Here is a 21021-nt window from a genome sequence, read left to right on the forward strand (position 1 = left end):
AAAATAAAATTAACATATCTCCCATCAAAATTTTATTGATTTTAAATAATAATTTCAAAAATTTAAATAGCAATTAATTTCCTGAGATTTAGTATTTAATTTTAACTCTTGAATTTCTTTAACAATTTACCATTTTTATAGTCCTTTAATGGTAATATTCAAAATTTATATTACATTTGAGTCTCTAACATTTTAACCTCTAAACGTATATTTTAAATTTATAAAATTATTAATCTCTAAAATATGTTTACTTTGTTAAGTTTTATATCTTTTCATGAATAATTTTATAAGGAGTAAATTGGTCAATTTTGAAATGGCAGTGATTGAGGTGTTGTTAAAATTAAATGTTGGGAGTGTTTCTATAATTACCCAAAGAAATCCAAAACTATTGGGCCGGGTCGGACCGTTCATCACGAGAATAGTACAAGAGAGCCGAAAGAAAAATAGAAAATTTATCCAACTTTTATAATCTCGGCCTTGTTCATCGGTTTCTCCTTGCTCAAGCAAACTCACGAAGAAGCATTTTCCAAATCTCACTGAGTTACTCACTCGTCAATGGAAGGTCAAGAGGGAACTCAACAACCGCACCTCATCCTTGCTCACAAGCGCTTCCTATTAACACACCCCGATGTCCAAGACATTGAGAAGGTCCGCCTCAAGGAGGAGGTCTTTGCTGCCGTTAAATCTGACGGTAACTAACTGATTCGCAGCTTATTTAAGTTTAGAGTTAAATCTGAAGTAATTTGAATTTTGTTGTTGCTGCTGTTTCTTGTTTACTGTTCTAGATATGGCTCCCTTGTACGAAACCCTAATCACCGAAGGTTTGCTGGAAAAAGATCAAAGCATTTTGGATTTGATGCGTGCTAAGAATGAGGACGAGCTTAAGAAGATTGATGAGAAGTGAGTTTCTCTTTTTAAAATCTGGAATAACTTTATTTATTTTTAATTATATTATTGTTTAGGATATAAGATATATAACCGTCTAGTTGGCCACGGAATGATAGTTTTATTAAGTTCTCAAAAATTAACAGTAGTTAATTGTTGGTAATACCCGGATTTCGCTTAATTTTTCGCATGGTTACTTGCTGGTTATTGACGCTTAATTCAGCTCAAAACTAAGGTCTATTGAACTGGCTGTGATTGGTTATGAATTATTGATCAGTGTATAGATTGAATCACCGGATTTAGGCCTTTCTAAATCTTCTGGTTCTTTTGCAACTCATAGCACAATTTTTTTTTAATTTTTTTTTCTTTCTGCTTTTCGGTGCTATATAAGTTGATAGATCAAGGATAGCATCGATGCTAGCTTTTGAGATTGTAGGTGGGTGTTTTTTCTAAGATGCTTATAAGTTTGGTGTTACACTTCGCTGCACAAGAATGAGTTTGTTAACATGCATGTGGAATTGTGTATGATTAAAAGTATTCGGTCCATAGTAAACATTATCAATGAATTTTGACACAAATGATGAGATGACATTATAGAAATAACTGGAGTGGCATTATTAAGTGGGAGTTGTTAGGTCAGGAGTCTACATTTATCTGAATATATTTGTAATGCAGCTTAATTGTATTAAGTTTGTTTGTGGGCTAAGAAGTAAGCTGTGCATGATTAATATTACTTGTGCCGGGGATTAAGTAGGCATACCCCAAAAACTGAGGAAAGGGGTTTATTTTAAGGATTAAAAAGAAGCTTTTGAATGCATACTTGGACATGAATGAATGAACAAAAATGCAAACATATTAAATGAAAACTTCATTTGATTGGCGTGGGTATGGGAAACTTTAATGGCAACTGTGTTGGTTTCAAAATTAGGATTGAACTGAAATGTTTAAAACATAGTGTATTAATATTTGTGGGATGAGCTTCTGTTAAGTCATCTTTCATCTTATTTTATTTATTTTATTGTATTCCATAAAATTCTATCCTTACCTCTTGTTTTTCCTCTTTGCTGGAAAGACGGGAATATTAGCAAAACTGTGTTGTTGCATCCTCTTTCTTTTTCTAAGGATAAAATTTGAATTGGGTCTAACACTAGGATATCTTTCAGATTAAATTTATTACCTACTTATTTTAAGCATTATATAGTGAATAATTTCTGAAATGCTGGTGATGGATCTTATGATGGGGGATCTTTGCTTTAGATTAGATTTGTCACAGAATCATCTATTAACCTGGTTGTCTTTGTTAGGATTGCCGATGCTGAAGAAAACTTAGGAGAAAGCGAGGTTAGAGAAGCCCATTTGGCCAAATCTTTGTTCTACATTCGGATTGGTGACAAGGTGAATTAAGAGCTATAACTAGCATCTAGCTGCGTTTGATAGTCTTGTCTGTCACTTTTATCTCCATTAAATATTACATGAAAATATGTTACCCTTTGGACTCAGGAGAAAGCATTAGAACAACTGAAAGTGACAGAAAGCAAAACCGTTGCGGTTGGGCAAAAGATGGACTTGGTATTCTATACGTTACAGCTTGGTTTTTTCTACATGGATTTTGATCTCATTTCCAAGAGCATTGACAAAGCAAAAAAGTAATCAAAACATTTATCCGTCAACTACATTTCTTTTTCTTTGTAATTGTGTTACTAAGGCAAGTTTTGATTTTGGTTTATGTATTCATGCTCCGATCCCAGCTTGTTTGAAGAGGGAGGTGACTGGGAAAGGAAGAACCGATTGAAGGTGTATGAGGGCTTGTATTGCATGTCTACTCGAAATTTCACAAAGGCAGCCACTTTATTTTTGGATTCCATTTCAACCTTCACTACCTATGAACTTTTCCCTTATGATACCTTCATATTTTACACCGTCCTCACAAGCATTATAACATTGGATAGAGTCTCCCTGAAGCAAAAGGTATCTTTTGGTTTTGATTTTGTTTCTCGTAAAATTTTGTGCCTCTTCGTATTAATTTTAATTCTAAGTAAATTGGGCAGGTAGTGGATGCTCCTGAGATCTTGACAGTGATTGGGAAAATTCCGTATCTTTCAGAATTCCTAAATTCTCTGTACTTCTGTCAATACAAATCGTTCTTCTCCGCATTTGGTGAGTAGAAAACTAACTGTAACTTAATTTATTATGTCTTGAAGTTGTTTCTGGTGCTAGGTCAACTCTTGTAGTTAAATGTATTTACCATGTACGAATTTGTAACAGTTGTCTCATACTTGATGGGAGTATTTCCTTGAAATCTCATTGTTGGTTTCTTTTTGGATTTCATTTGCAGCTGGGATTGCGGAACAAATTAAACTTGACCGCTATTTGCATCCACACTTCCGATATTACATGAGGGAGGTCAGGACTGTTGTCTATTCACAGTTTTTGGAATCCTATAAGAGTGTTACAATTGAAGCTATGGCAAAGGCTTTTGGTGTGACAGTAGAGTTCATTGATTTGTAAGTGGTTGAATTTTATGGATAAGATCCTCTAGTTTTGGTTCCCCCCCTACTTGCTATCATTGTAGATTGTGACAGAAGGAAATTCTATATTGACTCAAAACTTCTCTGTTTTTCAGGGAATTATCACGATTTATTGCTGCAGGGAAGCTGCATTGCAAGATTGATAAGGTTGCGGGCGTTCTTGAAACTAACCGCCCTGATGCAAAGAATGCTCTTTACCAAGCCACCATCAAGCAAGGGGATTTCTTATTAAACCGAATCCAGAAGTTGTCCCGTGTTATTGATCTGTGAGGATTCTAGGTGTTCTTTGCAATTTGCAATTGATGCCAAATTCAATGTTTCCAAAGAAAAACAGAGCATAGGTTTAGGGACTTCATGCTTGGAAGTTTGCATTCAATCAATCTGATACTAGTTGAGTTGTTCTTTGTTTATTTCTTCTCCAGTATATTAAGAACTTAAGCATATCTATCGTCAAATGCCTGTGTTGCTTGTTTTGTGCATTGGGTGTGATGATGCACCTGGCCCGAGCATAAATAGTTGTTTCTCCTGTCAAACAGTCTATTGGCAGATCATTATTTAGAGTAAGCCTTGTAGAATGCATGTTTATACCTTCAGAATAAGTTCAAGCTGAAGAAAGCCATTCTCCCCTAAAAAAAGAGTAAATATATGGTGGGACAAGCATATCAAAACTCACAAAGGGCTGACGGTGACGGTAGTTTGAAGAGAATGCTGATATTCAGTATTTATGTAGTTCAAAATAGGGATCCTGTGCTCCTGGAGGATACCTTGGATCTCATTCTATTCTCATTTGATCTGTGGATTTAATGCGATACTCTAGCTTTGAGCAGGTAGTTGATCACTTGCATTGCATATAGCTTGTCATTGTTTTGTGGTGTGAACATTAAGAACTTTTCCTTTGCGTATGAAATATAAGAGTCATACAGAATTTTAAACATAGTGTCATGGAGTTAGAGCAGTTGTAGCGTGTCAGACTGGCATTTTGTTGATGGATGCACCATCTATAATTGCAATGGCAACATTTTTCCTCTTCTAATCTTTCGTCCGGTATATCATATTTGGCTATCTATTAGTATTATGTAAAGATACTAATTCCCAAGCAACGTGTTGCTGTCTATTGTTCATGTTTGGCATCCGACAAGTAGGAGTGCACATTATAATTTTCGTAATCAACAATCCTAAAAGCACATACCAAATCACATCAAACCGAACTTACAATTTAAACAATATTTAGATATTCAACTTCCAACAAAAGGGAAATTTTTAAATCCAATAAGCTCTTGATTATAGAGTTTCACTTTTATTAACCACTACGATACAACATGAATTGAAGACATTTCCATAACATTTATGAGATTATGCAATAAATAGTTGTTAAACAATGGTTACACACAACTCCTTTAACTAACTGTTACAGAAATTACTAACAGTTTAACTCTTGAATCATACATGATTGTTTAATCTTTATAGAAAGAAGCGTGGTTAAAGCAATTAAAAAGAATCTTCTAAAGTTCTAGACGAAACAAAACAATTAGAAGGAGAAAAGGAAAAACAAAGAGCAAGGATAAAGTTATCCAACTTCCCAAACAAAGTGTCAATGAAATTATTTTCTTTTACGAAAGTCATGTTATGTGCACAAAACAAATACAAGCCTTACAAGCCAAGCGTTATAAAATCCCCCATCAATGAGCTCCTCTCATTTTTCAAGAGTTTTACTGCTTCTGTACTTGATGTAAACAGCCACCAAATGTTTATAAATCCTACACCAGCGAATTCATTGTTTTCTCAACCAGAATCCATATTCTATCCACTTACTCTAATTCTCTTCTTGTGCAACTGTCAGTTGTAGAATCACATTCTCTCATGTACTCAAGATACTGAATTCACCATAATTTCCTTCTTTTTATTTATTTGAATAAAGAAAAGCAGAAAACTCCATGCCTCCTCTTCCTTCTCTTGATTTTAAAGACATCCAATATAAACTTTCCACTCAGTTGAGACCTTGGCAACGTTCTCTTCAGTTCTGGGTTCGCGCAGTTGATATCTACGCTGGCTACAAGGTTTCTTTTACATGCATATGTGGTTTCTATACCTTTTTTTTTTTGTGTGTGTGTGTATGTTCTTTTAGTGGGTCTTTAGCTGTTGGTTTGATAGATTTTGGTTACTGGGTTTTGGCTAGGTGTTTCAAGTTCGAGTGAGTTTTGTTAAGGATGTGCAAAAACAGGAGGCAATGTGGGAAATGCAGCATGAGCTTGCTGCTGACAAGATTTATGCTATGTGTTCTGATCTTGGTGGATTCTTTCTTAAGGTAATAAATAATAATCCTTTTTAATTCTACTGGGTCTTTGCTTGTTTGGGCTTAACTTGAACTTCTTGCTTTGAAAAATGATCCAATTCAAGTATGATTTCATACTTTTGATCTTTCAAGTTTGTATTCAGGAGGGAAAACCTGAACCCGATTATTTAAATGGGATACGAATGTTATGATTATCTTTTATCTCAAATATTCACCTTTTCCTTTTAATCTTTGTTGTTTTTCCCTTTGATCATCTGCAGCAATGATGTTTCCTATGGTTCTGTTTGAGGAAAGCTTCAACTTTTATATGATTGTATTTTGTCAATGTGCTGAAATTTTTTAACTTTTGGATATGTTGAATTAGGTTGCCCAAGTCATTGGGAAGCCTGACTTGGCCCCGACTGCATGGGTGAGAAGGCTCGTTACACTTTGTGATAGAGCTCCTGCAACTCCATTTAATACTGTTCAATTTGTGCTGGAGAAGGAGTTAGGTCAAAGTATTGGGGAAATGTTTGAAAGATTTGATGCAGATCCTCTTGGTTCTGCTTCAATTGCACAGGTAATATGTCTTTTCTGAATTCTCTCTTGGCTAAAACGTTGGTTTTTCTCTTAGAGCAGTATTTATTTTTTGTTACTGAAAATGTAAATCTAGAAACTTGCTATTGATAACTGAAAGGGGCATCCCTAGTGCATGAGACTCACCACTTTATGAAGGTTCGGGACTTAGGGGAGGCTTAGTCTATAGTAACTTGTTAGATAGCTGCTACAACAAAGTTGGTTGTTTGTAAATCTATTGTATCTTGAATTTGAAGAATTAGTGATTCTAAAAATAGATAACTCTAGAGTGGTAATGTTTTTTGTTACTTGTAGTTTCTTCCCATGTGTGAATAAGCATGCAAAATATTAAACGGAGAAACTTCACTGTTCAAATTCTTTTAAGTGAATGTTGAGGAAAAGATGTTTCTACAAGATATTTTAGTAAAGCCATCGGGTGCCGTTATTGTCAAGAATAAACTGAATGAACAGAAACCATGTTAGGATTTTGGTCTTTGGGGTGGTCTTATATTAGAACAACAATAAAACTTCATTATACTGCTGCTATGAAGCCTTATGTAATGTTGTAAATGAAAAATGGCAGTCTTTCTCAATTTGTGTTGGAATTTCAAATACGAATACAAATTTACTTTTTGGAACAATGCCATGTAGAATTGACATTTTTTTAATTAAATTAGGTTCATCGAGCAAGATTGAAAGGTGATAAGACTGATGTTGCTGTCAAGGTAAGCATTCTTTGCTGCAATCTCTTAAACTCAAAATAGTCTTCGAGACTCTTAACTGTTATGTGTAGGTGCAACATCCCGGGGTTCAGGAGCTGATGATGACAGACATTCGGAATTTACAAGCATTTGCTTTATACATGCAAAACACAGATATAAAGTTTGACCTGTACTCTGTGACTAAAGAAATGGAGAAACAGGTGCCTCCTATTCCTACTTAATAGTCAGAACGTGCTTATCCCTTTCTGTGCCTTATGTTTTTGGTTACTCGTTTCAATTTGTAAAGTTGACCTCTTTGTTGTTGAGATATTGAACCTAGAAGGAAAAACACCAATCAGTCCAGTGAATATTTATCTTAAAATTGTGAGAAATTAATCAAGCATATATTGTTCAACCATCATGCCTTTTTCAAATGATGGTTCTGCATTAGGAACTAGGGACTGTGGTCTATCAGTCCCGTTCCGCAATTAGTCAAATATTTATTAATCAACCATCATGCCTTTTTTTTTTTCTTTTTTTATTTATAATCATGGCTTTGCACTATGAAGTGGGTCTGTTGACTGTTAGTCCCCTCCGTTAGCATTTGTAAGTAGGAAGTTACTCCTAGGTGTCCTTCGTTAGCTGCATATATCAAATTCCCAAAACTTTCTCTAGGTAAACAATTACGGTGCTTCTTTTTGAATTTAGTAATAGAAATAGAAACTGTAAACAGCTTGATATTTGGTTCTTTATGCTATTGAAGATTGGATATGAATTTGACTTCGTGAGGGAGGCTAATGCTATGGAAAGAATCCGTCATTTTCTGTATGAGAATAACAAGAAAAGTCCGGTTTCAGTGCCACGAGTGCTGAAGAATATGGTTACCAGGTATGTCATGCTGCAAAAGATTCCATTCTGCAAAGATATTATGAAGATGAACTAAGAGTAGATCACTTTTATCTTATCTTTATTGGTTAAAAGTGGAAACTGCATGTTAAGCCATGAAGTTGCTATAGTGTATCTGCTGATCCAGGTCTGTCCTCTAAAATTTTGTGGCTGAATGTTTGAACTATTATAAACTTTGCAATTATTACACAACTTATATCAATGTGGGAATTATGTAGCTCAGCAATTAATGCACAATTTGCATCATTCTCTCCCCAATCCCTCAACCCGCTGCACATTTTTCCTTCTCTTTTCATGAGATGGAACCAGTAAGAGCTTGTTCTTTAGTTGAAGCTGCCAAAACTGACATCACAATCTAGGTTTTAAGCAAAAACAGGGAATCTTGCTTGGACTTATATAAAATCAAATCAGGTATAACGTTCAGAAACAAAATTAGGATGTAACATTGAACAATTATGAACAATGTTCATGTTGCTGAATGTAAATCAGTGAGGCTCACCATGTACTGACAAAATGATAGTCTCCATTGCTTGCCAAAAATATTAGTGAGAAAAAGAATCTACTAATGATCTTGATGCTTTATACTTGGATCCATAAAGTAGTAATAATATTAATATAAATTGGCATATAATATGTAGCATCTTTCTTTCCATGAGCACATGCTCTCTTTTGACCATCTATTGGCTGAATGATTATTGTAACCTCTTCAAGTCTCAATTTACAGCGGCCAACTTTACTTTCTACTACAACTAGATTAAAATTATCATCCTTCCCTTTTCTCCTAAGAACAGGAAAATGATCCTGTAACCATGTGAAGGTGTTGGTTTGCTGAACATTTCTCTGCTTCATTACTGATCCTGTAATCATTTGAAGTAATATTTGGCTGACGAGAGTCCTGTTGTGTAGGAGAGTTTTGGTGATGGAATACGTTGATGGAATCCCAATTCTGAATCTTGGTGATGAAATAGCCAAAAGAGGAATAAATCCTGGTGGTAAGATTGCAACAACAGCAAAGCAGTAAGCCCTTGCATCTTAGAGAGTATGCAGTTCTTTGTGCTCATGGGTTTTTGTTCCTAAACTTTTCTCTCCTGGATTGGAAATTTGGCTGCTTTAAATTACTTTCACTGGAGGAAAATTATGCCACCACACTGATCACTGACAAAATTTTTCCGATTTGATTCTGTTTGGGTTCTCTCTGAAAATGTCATAAGTTAAAACTGAGGAAGTGTAACACTTTTTAAATTTCTGCGAGTGCAGGAACATACTTAAAAGTCTGACACTAGCATATGGACAAATGATATTGAAGAGCGGTTTCTTCCATGCAGATCCTCACCCAGGAAATATCTTAATCTGCAAAGGTTCAGAGGCAAGTCAGTGACCACATCGGTTTCATGAGATTTTTTCTAGTTTTTTTTTTTTTCTTTTGTAAAATCTTCTTTTAGTGCATGCTTGTTATTAATATGATGATGTTTATAGTTGCTCTTTCTAGTTGTTATTTTACATATATATGATGTTATATAAATGGGAAGTAAATTAGCTGTAAGATTGTTAATCTGCATGTTTAAGTGTAGCTAAGCTTATGTTTTTCTACTTCAAGTCAGGTTGCGTTGCTAGATTATGGACAAGTGAAGGATCTCCCAGATTCATTGAGGCTTGGGTATGCTAATTTGGTAGTTGCTATGGCTGATAATGACCCCATAAAAGCATCAGAGAGCTACAGGTACTCATTGCTCATTATAGTTTCTTTGGAGGCATGCAGTGTGTTTACTATTGGTTTATATGTAGTATAAATGGATTCTAACATTTGATAATGTATAAGAGTTGTTATTCAACGATGCTAATGCTTGAATGGCAGAACGTTATATTTTAATTGAATGAATGAATAAAATGAAAAGGTTCATGATGTGATTCATTCTGTCTACATGATCTATAAACTAAATATGAGAATTCAATCATCACAATTATTTTAGCATTTATTTCCTAAAACATAGTAAAAATCATTGGACTGCTTTGTGCATTTTGTTCATCTTTGCTATTTTCTGTTTTAGAGAGCTCGGCATAGGTACTCTCAGCAAATGTGAGAATGAATTGCAGGAATTGCTGAAGCTGGCACAAACTATGTTTGATACTAAACTACCCCCTGGAGTAGTGATCTTGCAGCCTTTCACAGAGGACTCTTCCATTAAAAAGATTGCTGTTGAGGTAGGCATTAGTTAATAGTTCAGTAAGTAACGGGACAGTGATCTTTGTGTCTTGTTGATAGCCGGAGAATGTTCATGTCCATAAAAGAAGTCCAATTTTATAGTTGGTCTCGGGCTTGTAGTTAAGCTACACATAATTCTTTCTTCTTATTTTTTTTTTTTCCTTTAATGTACTGTCTTTTGAATTATAATCCCACTGGGTGGCGCTCTGAGTAGCTTATGAACGCTGAATAATGTGTTCATCAAATACTACAAAAGATTGAGATTCAACTTTGGTTGCAATTATCAAATTTGATTGGCTAGGATGGCCAGGACTGCTGAACTTGCATGCCCCTTTGGCAAGTCTTATTCGTTTTGGACCACAGGGAACAGAAGTTTAATCTGGTTGGTCCTGGTAATCCGCCTCATGTGTGGATGTAGTGTGTTGGTGTGATAAACATTCTCGATAGAAAGAAAGAAGTCAGATAGATGGGACACCCTATGTCCATGACTGTAACTCATTTCTTCCTTGTCCATAAAGGTTTGGCTGATATTATGTTTTGGGCAAATGCAGGCTTTCCCGGAGGAACTATTTTCTGTTCTTCGTACAGTGCATCTTTTGAGAGGTCTTAGTGTTGGCCTTGGAATCAATTACTCATGTGCAGAACAGTGGAGACCCATTGCAGAAGAAGCATTATATGAAGCCGGCAGATTAAAAGGTGGCCTTCTCGTACCTCACTGCTGTGAAACTAAAACATTCGGTCATCACATAGAATTCATTCAATCAAAATATTCTTTTGAAAAACTTTTCCATTGTCATTATTGCAGAGACAGAACTGAAGACAAGAGTCCGCAAACGCCGTTTGCTTAGAAGATTACTGCGCAAAGGGAGTGATTAGAGTAGTGAGAAGAAAGTAGGATTTGGAGAAACAATTAGCAGTAAAATAGTTTCAATTCGTTCACTAATTTTTTCCGATTGTTTTTCTTAATAAACTTTGGCAATGCCTTTACCACCCCTGTATTCCAATTTTGAATGTTTCCTTCATGAGTGAGAGCGTAATTGTTCTAAATATTTATTTATGTAAACATTATATTTTTTTATGCCTCAAAATTAATCCTTAAATTTCACACTTCCTTCTTGTACTGTAATTTCTTTAATTTTGATTTTGGTTTATCCACATTTTTAAAGGTTCAATATATATTATTATTAATTACAAAAAAAATCAGCTAAAAATAATTCTTAACTGGTTTCTGAAGGCTAGAAATGATTCTAAATACTATTTAAAAGAAATGAATTAGGAATTTGGGCCACATACTATGAGTTAGGGCCCAACTTTGGTTCAAAATAAATAAAGTCTTGAGATTTGCAGCGGAAGATTGAAGATTGAAAGTGTTCCCGCTTCCCGTTTCCTCGTGGCGCCAAAATTAGCGCAAAAGGGGTACTCTTCTCTGTTCTAACCCAAAACCCAGATCTGCTCGGTAATAATTATAAGCGAAATAGAGAGGATGTTTGGAAGGGTAAGAGCAGCATCTTCTTCGTTGGACAGCTTGGAGAGGCCACCTTCTAAGATCTTCAAAGACGACCCTCTCTCCATCTACGGTATGTACTAATGCCATATCTTCTTGCTATTTTGTTCCTCACCGAGTTCCCTACAATTCTGGTGAAAATGGATTTCATTTGCTCTTCTCCCACTCAATCAACTATGTTCTTAAGCTGGCCATTCAAACGACATGCCGTCTCATACTTCACATTTAACGTGTTCCTTAGATTACTTTATGCCCGCCCCCAGGTCTAGCTTTCCGCGTTGCATTTTGCGAATTGAGGTGTCAATGAGAAAATGCGTCTTCAGCAGGGAATTCACCTTTTCATATGATTTGCAGTTTTTCTATGATTATTCTGAATTCTGTGTTTAAAGAGTTATACATTAGGTCATCGTTTCAGGTCTCAGATTTTAGGTTTGTTTTCTTAAAAACAAAAATCTTAAAATACCATACAACAATTAACACGTCGAGCACAAACTATAAAATTTCTGGTTATCTTTATTCAATTTGCTTGATCCCGATTGATCATTTCTTTGTGAATTTTCTCTATGAACTTGTTACTCCATTCAAAGCCTTTGTTTGAAATTCATCAATGATGTCTTTGTTGCAGAGACTACATTGATAAAGCTTAAACTAGGCTCTCAGCGCGATTTAAATTCACCATCGCCATCTGAAGAGGCAGGGGAAGAGATGGAAAGTGACTGCAGCACCATAACTGTTTCCACAAGTTGTGTGGAACAGCCCATTTTCTCTACTTCTACAATTATCTCCGAAACTTCTCAACTTCTTGTGACTTCACTTGATGGGGACGCAATGGCAATCGATACTGATAGCTCTTCTGCTAGTGCTTGCCAATCTACAGGTGATTCTAAACAGCGACGAATCACCACTATGCCACTGCTTTACCTATTTTCCAAATATAACGCTTCTCCACATCATTTAAGCTCATAAGATAGAGAGTTAACGGGTGCTGTCAGCTATGATTCTGCAACTACTTCCCCTACTTTCAGCAACTGCCGGTCTTCTGCAAACACGGAAGAACATGAGTCTCGTACTTCTTCTTCCGAGCGTCTCATGTGAGATATGTATAATTGTATTCCTATGGTGAAAGCCCCATAATTTACCATACTAGATTTTGGGGCGTTAGGGGACCAATAAGATTATTACCTGAGTGAGCACTCTGCTTTGGCTTGATTTGATTCTATTATTTCATCAAGTTAAAAACACACTTCTTGTTGTGGTGTGTGTAACGGGGAAAATATTCAAGATACATTATGGTGCTTTAAAATAGAAACGAAAGTATGTTTGTTATGGCGCTGAAACTGGCAGAAGTTTCAATGGCTATTCCATTGAAATCACGACAGCATCAGCTATCACAAGATTTCACATACAAGGCGGCATGTATATCCTGCTACCCGGGCAACAGGAATTATTATTATTATTATTTTTAATTACTATATCGTTTTATTTTGCAGGAACTAAAGCACCAAAATAAAGAGAGATTTTATAACACGTACAAAAGTGCCTTTATCAATAAGGCATATACTGGTAAGAAAGTTTATAATTTTATGGATGGTATGGTAGGGTTTGCATCTTACTGTATGGTAATATCATAGTGCTGGATCCTTAAGCCGATTGAGATTTTTATTGCAAATGACAAGATCAAATCCCCAGAAAGGCTTATGGAGTTCTTAAGATTTAGGCGGGGCAACAGGTAAATTATGAAAAAACACTGGTTTAGGACCCGTTCCACACTTCAATCCAGAATAATGGCATCAGAGCAAAGACATCAAATCTTCAAGATGGAGAGCAAAAACTGGTCTGAGCATTTAAAGTAGACTTTTCTCACAAGAGTCGCATTGAATCTTCATCAACTGGTACAGAAATTATTGGAAATTGAGAACACAATAACGTCTAAAATACAACTGCTTAAACAAGGAAAACTGTTCAAAACTGCATGTCTCTATAAATGAACACTTTGTTGAGATCACTCCCTTAGCCAAGGTGCTAGCGCTGGTGGCCACTGGCATATTTCACCTTCTTTGAACCAAAGAGCTGTTTGAAAAGCAAAGGCCACATGTTATGAGAAGGGCTGGGATAAAGGTGAAGAATGATGATCAAATATTACAAAGAGCTTTATCTATCACTTCAACAAAACTAGTCAACAGCACATGCTTAGAGGATCAGGGTTGATTTGTCCATCCTTCTAAATATAAGTAGAGTAGTTTGAAAATCTTATTCCCATTAATTATAATTAATAGCTTCTTCTAACAATAATATTTAGTTTAAATTTTCTCTTGAAAAAAAATACTATTTTCTATTTTGCGACTTAAGAAATCGACTTCTAATAGTATCTATCTTTAAAATTGCACATCTTTATATAGAAGAGAGAATAGATAAAGAACTTGCACGCTAAAATATAATAAGACATGGAGCTTTCTACTATAGATAAGTTATAGAAACCAAACTTGAAAAGATAATTATGAATATCTATTAGATTTAACCTCTCCCGAAACAATAAACGAAACCAACCGAAAACCAATAGAAACTCCACATAAAAAAAGTATTATTTGCTTGAAATTGAAACGTTGATCTATGAAAGCCTCCCATTTTATGCTGTTCATAAAGGGTTTTACCAAAGGTCGAAGAGGAAGTAGCGGAACTGTGATGACAAAGAACCATATAAATAGAAGAATGGAAGATCAAATTAATCTAATTGCAAACAAAAAAAAATCACACTCGAAGAAAATAAAAGAATAAGACTCTTCAATTGAATAAAGGAACAGAAAAGGTTAAAGTAAAAGTAAAAAGGACCAAAATAGTCATATGAATAGGAGACTAAATGAACCTAATTAAAGAAAACAACTATGTAAATAAAACATTAAAGAACCTTATTGAAGACAAAGCCACATGCCAATCATATAGATTCTTTTACACCAATGTAGAATGGACCAATATTTATGCTGTTCTGTTGTGCTTTGACATGAAAGCAAAATACTCAAACACGTATGCAAGATTTGAAAGAGTGCAACTGAATGCATATTGGACCATGGAAACAAGCCTGTTTCTAACCTTTGCTTTTAATTCATAAACAAGTTTTCCAATTAGTTCTCAAGATTTCTTAGATATGAAATGGTTGAGCTTGTGGTTATGCTTAAAAAGAGAAGCATGCATTTATGGCATTCGATGCATATAACTACTTGACTACACCTAATGCACCATCACCCTCTGCCCTCCCCACCCACTATGAGGCTGCCATTAAGGCTCAGACTATTTAATGAGGGGTTGACTTCTTCATCTGAGCAACCGACAATGACCATCCTAGAGTTCAGTTTGAATTGGGTTTCCTAGTTCTGGTCATTGAAACCCCCAGGGACTTTCATTTAGAATATGGCTGACAGTGTTTAGTTTATTCACTTTCCTCAAAATTGAACTTCTACAAATTTTACATCTGGCCTTGAGCCCTTGCAGCTATGAACACCCCAAATATGGACTTATCACTCATAATCCATATGATAGCATTTCATTTGAAAGTCAAGACCAGATAACCAAAATCCTAAAAACCATTCACAAGCAATTCATTTGTGCTATATCTAACAGTTAAAGTTAGAGCATGAAGGTCTTACCTACTTCGCGCTTCCCATTCTCAGGGCTGTCACTGCCATGGACCACATTTCTGCAGAAATTTTATCATAAGAGCATATTGTATACTATGTGAAAACAGAAAATTTGAATCTCACACTTCCAACATGAATTAGCTTAATAATAAAGCTTAAAGGACCAACCTTCCTGTTTGAACAGCCAGATCTCCTCTTATTGTGCCTGGTTCAGCTTGAAGAGGATCTGTAGACCCGATTAGCTTACGGGCTGATGCTACAACACCAACACCTTCCCAAGCCTGGTTAAGATAACATTATAATCAGCATTCTAGAAAGAACTTAAACCAACAGAAAATATTTGCTCCATAAATTTAGTGTGGAACTGGTAAACATACCATGCACACAACTGGACCTGAAGTGATGTAATCAATCAGTTTAGGGAAGAAAGGTCTGGCCTTGAGATCTTTATAATGCTCCTATAATTAGAAAAAGGTAATTGATTAGAGAATAATGAGGCATATCATAATAAGTGGATAATTGACAATCAAGTTGATTTTCTTGCAATCAAATATAACCAACGAAATTCACCATAACTACTGTTAAAAGTGAAACCTCATCAAGTGAAAATTATACAAAGAAATACGAACTAATACAAATATATAATTGTGATGAAACAACAAACCTCTGCTAATTCTTTAGGGCATTGGAAGAGCTTCAGGCCAGTCAGTTTAAATCCTTTCTTCTCAAATCTTGAGATTATTTCTCCAACCTAAAACAACAGTTCAATCCCAAGAAGATACATTTTAGAATAAGAAGATCAAAATTCAATCTCAACTCAACCGCAAACAGACTCATAACTGAGAAATACTCATCTTTAACACAAAATGAGTATAAAAATATAAAATTTGAACCAGATCAACTCTTAACCTAATTCCATAACCATTCTTCAACTTCCCAATAATAAAAGAATTAAACTTTTTTAGTAATAGTAAAGCATACAAGGCCACGTTGGACGCCATCAGGCTTGACCATGATGTAAGTCTCTTCAACTTGTTCCTGCAGCACAAATTAAGAAAAGAATAAAAAAGAAAAAGAATGAATCGAAAAAAAAAAAACGATAAGGAGTGTAAGAAATTGGAACTGGGTAGCCACAAATTTTTGCAATTATCAAGAAATAGATCTAATTCTAGTGAAACATACATAGTAAATTGAGATGATAAGAAATTCAGGCAAAAAATATCAAATAAACAACTCTCAAGATAGCTCCTAAACTCAAAATGAACAGCAATTGTATTAAAAAAAAAAAAGTGTAAGGGGAAAAGGTATTTACATACCAAGGAAGCGACCAAATGAGGAAGGAAGATGTGGGTTTTAGTAGAGTTGCGGGATTTAGCATTGTAAGAGCGTGAATGGGAATGACAGAAAAGGCGAGATGGTGAATGGAATGCTGCTAAGTGGCTAGTGCGTAGGTTAAGTTTCTTGCATTGGGCGTAGGATAAGCTGCTGGTGCTGGTGCTGTAAGTTGTGGAATCTGTTGATGAGCGAAGCAGAATGGATGATGAATAAACACACGGTGCACCTCCTCCAAGCACCCCTACTGCTTCCATTTGCTCTCTCTCTCTCTCTCTATCTATCAATCTGTTTCCACGAGCAGAAAGGTTTGGGCTTTTGCTCAATGTTTTTAAAGTACCTCAATTGGCCTATTTTGTTTTTTAGATTAATTTGACTTTTTTGTATTGTTTTTCTTACTCTGTTGGATGGAAACCAGGAGAAAGGAGACAAATTAGAATTATTTTCTTTCTTTGGTTTTTTTCTTTATGAGAAACTTAGGACAAATTGTGAATTTGCTCCAAAAGCTCCAAAACACACGATTTAAACTTTTTAGTAAATAATTTTCTTACCTTATGTATAAAGATTAAATATATATAATTTAAACTTTTTAACAAATAAGTCCTTGATTTGTAAAAATTAAATATACTCAATTTAAATTAATATTTAATTAATTTATTTATTGATAAAATATCTAGCGATATATATTTAAAAATATATTTGGTAAAATTTAAAATTCGATTTTAATTGATAAAAAATGACAAATTATGGAATTATTTGTTAAGAAAATGAAAATTTGATTTATTTAATTTTTAGAAAGTTAAAATTTGATTTATTTAATCATTAGAAAGTTGAAATTTAACTTATATAATACTTATTATTTTTAGATCAATTAAATTTTAAATTTTATCAAATATACTATAGCGCGTATTTGGATATTATATCGATGAATTAATGAAATAATTTCAAATTTTTATATTTCAATTAGAATATAAAATTCTAATATTATTTCACTTTTTAAAAAGTTTAAATTTGGTGTATTTGACCATTAAATATAAGTTTGTGAAACTATTTACTGAAAAGTTTAAATTGAATATATTTGACACTTAGATATAAATTTAAAAGATTATTTACTATAAAGTTTAAATTAAATATATTAAAATATAGATAGCTATAAATTTACTATTTTAAAAGTTGCCTTTTAGTTTAGCCAATTTAAAAAGGAGGTATATAATAAGAAAAATATAATGAGCTATAAGTTTACTATTTTAACATGTCAAGAAAAGAATCATCTAAAATAAATTTGAATTTTCTCCCTTTTCACTTTTAAACAATAAAAAGAAAAAGAGAAATCATAAAATTATTTTATTGTTATACATTTTTATACTTTAATATATGTGGTTTCTATTTTACTTTTCAACCCTCCAATCAATTGAATATATAAAATTGATATAAATCATATTAATTGTTCTTAATCAAACATACAACAAATTACAATAAACTCAAAATCAAATAAATAAAAATAATATGTTTTTCTTTTCAATTCTATTAGAAATAAAAACTATAATTTCGGTAAAAATATGTTGATAGTTAATGATATTGATTTCTTATCATAAGAAATTAGATATATTAATTTAGAAAGTGAAAGAAAAAGGAAAAAAGAAATCACAAATACTAAAATGGAAAGAACCAGAGACTTTTAAGCACAAAACACCTAACCCCCTTGTATTTTCCCTTCATAATAATTGCACCAAACAAAGCATTAGAGAAGAATTATACCAAGAAAGATGCCAAAACAACTTCTAATGGCGACATATTTTATTTTAATTGGTAAAAGAAAAACTACTAATAATGACAAAGTTCCAACTGCTGCTACTTGGCAGCCCTCAATTGTGGAAATCTAATGGCTCATCAGTTTTGGTGTGCTGGAGGCCTCCAGTAATTCCCACTCGCTTGATTCCTCGTGTCTCCTTGTAAGAACTTTTCATTTTGAACTGAACTCAAAATCCAAAACGACCAGACAGCCAACTCTTTTTATATTATTGTTATGTACCCATTATTCATCTTTTGTTATTGCAACAATGTTTAGCCTTTGGCCACATGTTTAGCCCCCCACCAGTCCACCGCCTAAAATGTTGAAAGTTTGCCCTGATCAAGCGGGATGTTATGTTAGCAGTCAGTTGTTAGGGGGGGAGAGGAGAAGTGTACCATTTCAACAGTGCGGGAGAGTAAAAATGCCCCCCCGCTCACTCCGATATCCCTTAGCTTTGGCACGGGCTGCTAGCACCCATTAAGCTAAATGCATAGCAGCCACTCCCAAGTGTTGCAGAATCACATATATAAAGATAGGTAGATATACGAACGAGTTTCATGTATTCTTTACATTAACAAGCACCTGAACAAAATGGTGCCAATTTTACATCTTCTTTACATTACCAAGCACTTGTAAAAGTAGTCCCGACTTTGTTGAATAAAGAATCAATGAATGTTGATATATATATACTCTGGGTCCAACCCTATATGCACACCAAACAACCAAATACAATTCCATTATTTCTTCTGTTCAGTCACCTGAAACAGCTAACATCCAGACTCAAACGAGTACTTATTTTCAGTGCCAAGTCTCTGCTTGCACTTCCCTGAAATATAAGCATTCTACATGACTTTTTTTTTTTTTTTCTAGAAGATGACACACCTTAATTTATTGAGTTACATGGCCATCTAGGCCAATTTATTAGACTTGCTAAGCTGAAAAGTGGAAACTGTTGGCAGCTGTGATTTAGCATTTCCAGCAAGAAGCTGCAACTATAGGCTTTGATTTCCAACCAAGGACCAAGCAACCCTTCTCTTCCACAACAGTATAGCCATCACAAACCTTATTCTTCCCTAGCCATTGCTTGGCCTGAGCCATCATCTTAACTGGTGCAGCCTGGAATCCTGCACGGCTCATTCTCCTACGCCACTGGTCCACCTTCTCGTGCCGCTCCACCCTTGCTGGCCCCTCACAGCTCACAATGTTCTTTATCTCCTCTGCAAAGTAAAACTGTTCCATCTTTGCTCGCCTTGTGTCATATCTGGGCAGCATGGCATCCAGGGAATCAAATATTGCTGAATAGTAATGCAGGGCTTCCATGAATCTTCCCAGAAAGAATGGCCCATTGTGGCTTGAATCTTGCTCGACTAGAGCAAGAATTTTCGGTGAAAGAGCATGAATAGTCTGCAAAACAGAATTCAGGGCTCCTCTGCTTTCTTTAACCACACAATGCAGTTGGAGGATGCTGTTCACAACAAGAACTTCACCATCAAACACTTTGATGTCATCAGGCTGCAGGTTTTCGAGGGTGCTTTCCACCACAGAGAACTCCAAATTAATACCTACATCTTTTGCATATTCCACGAGCTCATCCCCGATGGTTTGAAACCTACCAACACAAAGACCTACAGCAGTTATTCTAAGGCGGCAGGGTGGCTTTCCAGCACGATTAGCGAGGCTTTGGATCAGCTGGCGCCATTGGTGACCATGTGGTAGACCAAGGGTCATTCCCAAGTCCACAACATGGACAAAACTCTCTCCCTCAAAGGCTTCCAATATTGACGAGTTGGCCACAAAGTGACCAAACTGAATATGTGGGCAAATTTCATAAACAAGGCTCAACGCTTCTTCTTTCTTATCCGAGGCAATGTCCATTATGTTCATTATTGGTGTAACTAAACTGACTGTCCCTAGAGGTTGAACCAGAGACAGCCTATCAGCAAGGCCTTGGAAAAAGCAAGATGCTACACGCTGGAAAGAAGAGCCAAAGACTAAAGCACTGGACCGAAGCTCGGATAACAGGGCTGAGGCATGTGACTTATCCCGACAAGCAACAGCTTCAGCACAAGCAATTAAAAGCTGAACAAGCCTCATCCCATCAGTATTCCCACCTTCTCCATGATTTTCACCTTCCTCAGAATTGGCCATGGCTTCTGCTCCCTCTTCGACAGCCTCAGCTGCAAGATATCTTTGAGTATAAGTCCATATGTGATCTCTAAAATGAAGCCTTGGCAAGCTATTCAAGCTATTAGTACTACAACTGCGGCTTATAGTATCATTACTGCCACTGCCACTGCCACTACCACCAGTATTATAGATACCATCGCTCCCAGTGGATTCTGCGAAACTTAGAGCTCGTTTAATCCTTTTTTTATGTTCTCTTGTTTCATCAGAGAAATCAAGGACAAAGATAGACTCATTGTTCTCTAATATGGGCAAGTAAGGATAAGGATAGTAAGCCATAGCAGAAAGACTGATATCAAGGCTGCTCGTTTCATTAATTGTTTCATCATGGGAGAGGTCATTTGGGAACAACCTACGACGCATTTCAAGTTTGGTCGCTCACTTTCTGCGTTAATCTTAATGATATATCAGTAAAGCTCTGAAAGACCCTATCACCAAGAAAAGCTGGTATATAAAGACACAACTCTTTCTTGTTGGAGCTATTTACTAAGTCAAGGTATTATACT

The 21021-nt window shown here is 35.3% G+C and overlaps 5 protein-coding genes across 7 annotated transcripts; 3 read left to right on the top strand and 2 right to left on the bottom strand.

Annotated features, from left to right (window-relative positions):
* The first annotated feature begins 435 nt into the window (after positions 1-435).
* LOC8266364 (26S proteasome non-ATPase regulatory subunit 6 homolog) lies at positions 436-3868 on the top strand. Its single transcript, XM_002511203.4, has 8 exons — positions 436-691; positions 786-900; positions 2190-2280; positions 2386-2531; positions 2634-2853; positions 2934-3042; positions 3221-3389; positions 3509-3868. The coding sequence occupies exons 1-8, from the start codon at positions 556-558 to the stop codon at positions 3681-3683; spliced, it is 1161 nt and encodes a 386-aa protein (XP_002511249.1). The 5' UTR covers positions 436-555; the 3' UTR covers positions 3684-3868.
* A 1182-nt stretch (positions 3869-5050) lies between these two features.
* LOC8266363 (uncharacterized protein slr0889) lies at positions 5051-11178 on the top strand. 3 transcript variants are annotated; one of them, XM_048372570.1, is made up of 12 exons: positions 5056-5470; positions 5590-5718; positions 6071-6265; positions 6939-6986; positions 7076-7183; positions 7726-7850; positions 8775-8885; positions 9126-9234; positions 9470-9588; positions 9917-10070; positions 10623-10767; positions 10877-11178. In XM_048372570.1, the coding sequence occupies exons 1-12, from the start codon at positions 5348-5350 to the stop codon at positions 10945-10947; spliced, it is 1437 nt and encodes a 478-aa protein (XP_048228527.1). In that variant the 5' UTR covers positions 5056-5347; the 3' UTR covers positions 10948-11178. The 3 variants fall into 3 exon arrangements, 2 of the variants coding, with proteins under 2 accessions (XP_048228527.1, XP_015580387.1); XM_015724901.3 differs by having other exon boundaries at positions 5058-5470; positions 7055-7183; XR_007215411.1 differs by lacking the exon at positions 10877-11178 and having other exon boundaries at positions 5051-5470; positions 7055-7183; positions 9963-10070; positions 10623-10646.
* A 155-nt stretch (positions 11179-11333) lies between these two features.
* Positions 11334-12860, top strand: LOC8266362. Its single transcript, XM_015724912.3, is given in 2 exon segments — positions 11334-11648; positions 12201-12860. Coding segments are annotated over 2 exon segments (564 nt in total). The 5' UTR covers positions 11334-11554; the 3' UTR covers positions 12671-12860.
* Positions 12861-13393: 533 nt separating this feature from the next.
* LOC8266361 (nucleoside diphosphate kinase 2, chloroplastic) lies at positions 13394-16866 on the bottom strand. The gene is made up of 7 exons (XM_002511200.4): positions 16524-16866; positions 16189-16245; positions 15872-15958; positions 15585-15665; positions 15376-15488; positions 15217-15266; positions 13394-13645 (listed from the first exon to the last, which is right to left on the bottom strand). The coding sequence occupies exons 1-7, from the start codon at positions 16794-16796 to the stop codon at positions 13578-13580; spliced, it is 729 nt and encodes a 242-aa protein (XP_002511246.1). The 5' UTR covers positions 16797-16866; the 3' UTR covers positions 13394-13577.
* A 2006-nt stretch (positions 16867-18872) lies between these two features.
* On the bottom strand, positions 18873-20973 carry LOC8266360 (GRAS family protein RAD1). The gene has a single exon (XM_002511199.3). It carries the CDS (start codon positions 20876-20878, stop codon positions 19298-19300), a length of 1581 nt encoding a protein of 526 aa, XP_002511245.1. The 5' UTR covers positions 20879-20973; the 3' UTR covers positions 18873-19297.
* Between the last annotated feature and the right edge of the window lie 48 nt (positions 20974-21021).

Source organism: Ricinus communis, chromosome 4 (genome assembly GCF_019578655.1).
Source record: "Ricinus communis isolate WT05 ecotype wild-type chromosome 4, ASM1957865v1, whole genome shotgun sequence".
NCBI classification, from domain to species: Eukaryota; Viridiplantae; Streptophyta; class Magnoliopsida; order Malpighiales; family Euphorbiaceae; genus Ricinus; species Ricinus communis.

Excerpts from the sequence above, each read along its gene's own strand:
- LOC8266363 (XM_015724901.3), top strand. The coding sequence starts at position 5,348 with ATGCCTCCTCTTCCTTCTCTTGATTTTAAAGACATCCAATATAAACTT. Across the intron at positions 6,266-6,938 it reads GTTCTGCTTCAATTGCACAG|GTTCATCGAGCAAGATTGAA; the intron begins GTAATATGTCTT and ends TAATTAAATTAG. Across the intron at positions 9,235-9,469 it reads TAATCTGCAAAGGTTCAGAG|GTTGCGTTGCTAGATTATGG; the intron begins GCAAGTCAGTGA and ends ACTTCAAGTCAG.
- LOC8266364 (XM_002511203.4), top strand. The coding sequence starts at position 556 with ATGGAAGGTCAAGAGGGAACTCAACAACCGCACCTCATCCTTGCTCAC. Across the intron at positions 2,281-2,385 it reads ACATTCGGATTGGTGACAAG|GAGAAAGCATTAGAACAACT; the intron begins GTGAATTAAGAG and ends CTTTGGACTCAG. Across the intron at positions 3,043-3,220 it reads ATCGTTCTTCTCCGCATTTG|CTGGGATTGCGGAACAAATT; the intron begins GTGAGTAGAAAA and ends TTTCATTTGCAG.
- LOC8266360 (XM_002511199.3), bottom strand. The coding sequence starts at position 20,878 with ATGCGTCGTAGGTTGTTCCCAAATGACCTCTCCCATGATGAAACAATT.
- LOC8266361 (XM_002511200.4), bottom strand. The coding sequence starts at position 16,796 with ATGGAAGCAGTAGGGGTGCTTGGAGGAGGTGCACCGTGTGTTTATTCA. Across the intron at positions 15,489-15,584 it reads CAGGTCCAGTTGTGTGCATG|GCTTGGGAAGGTGTTGGTGT; the intron begins GTATGTTTACCA and ends TATCTTAACCAG. Across the intron at positions 15,267-15,375 it reads CTGGCTGTTCAAACAGGAAG|AAATGTGGTCCATGGCAGTG; the intron begins GTTGGTCCTTTA and ends AAATTTCTGCAG.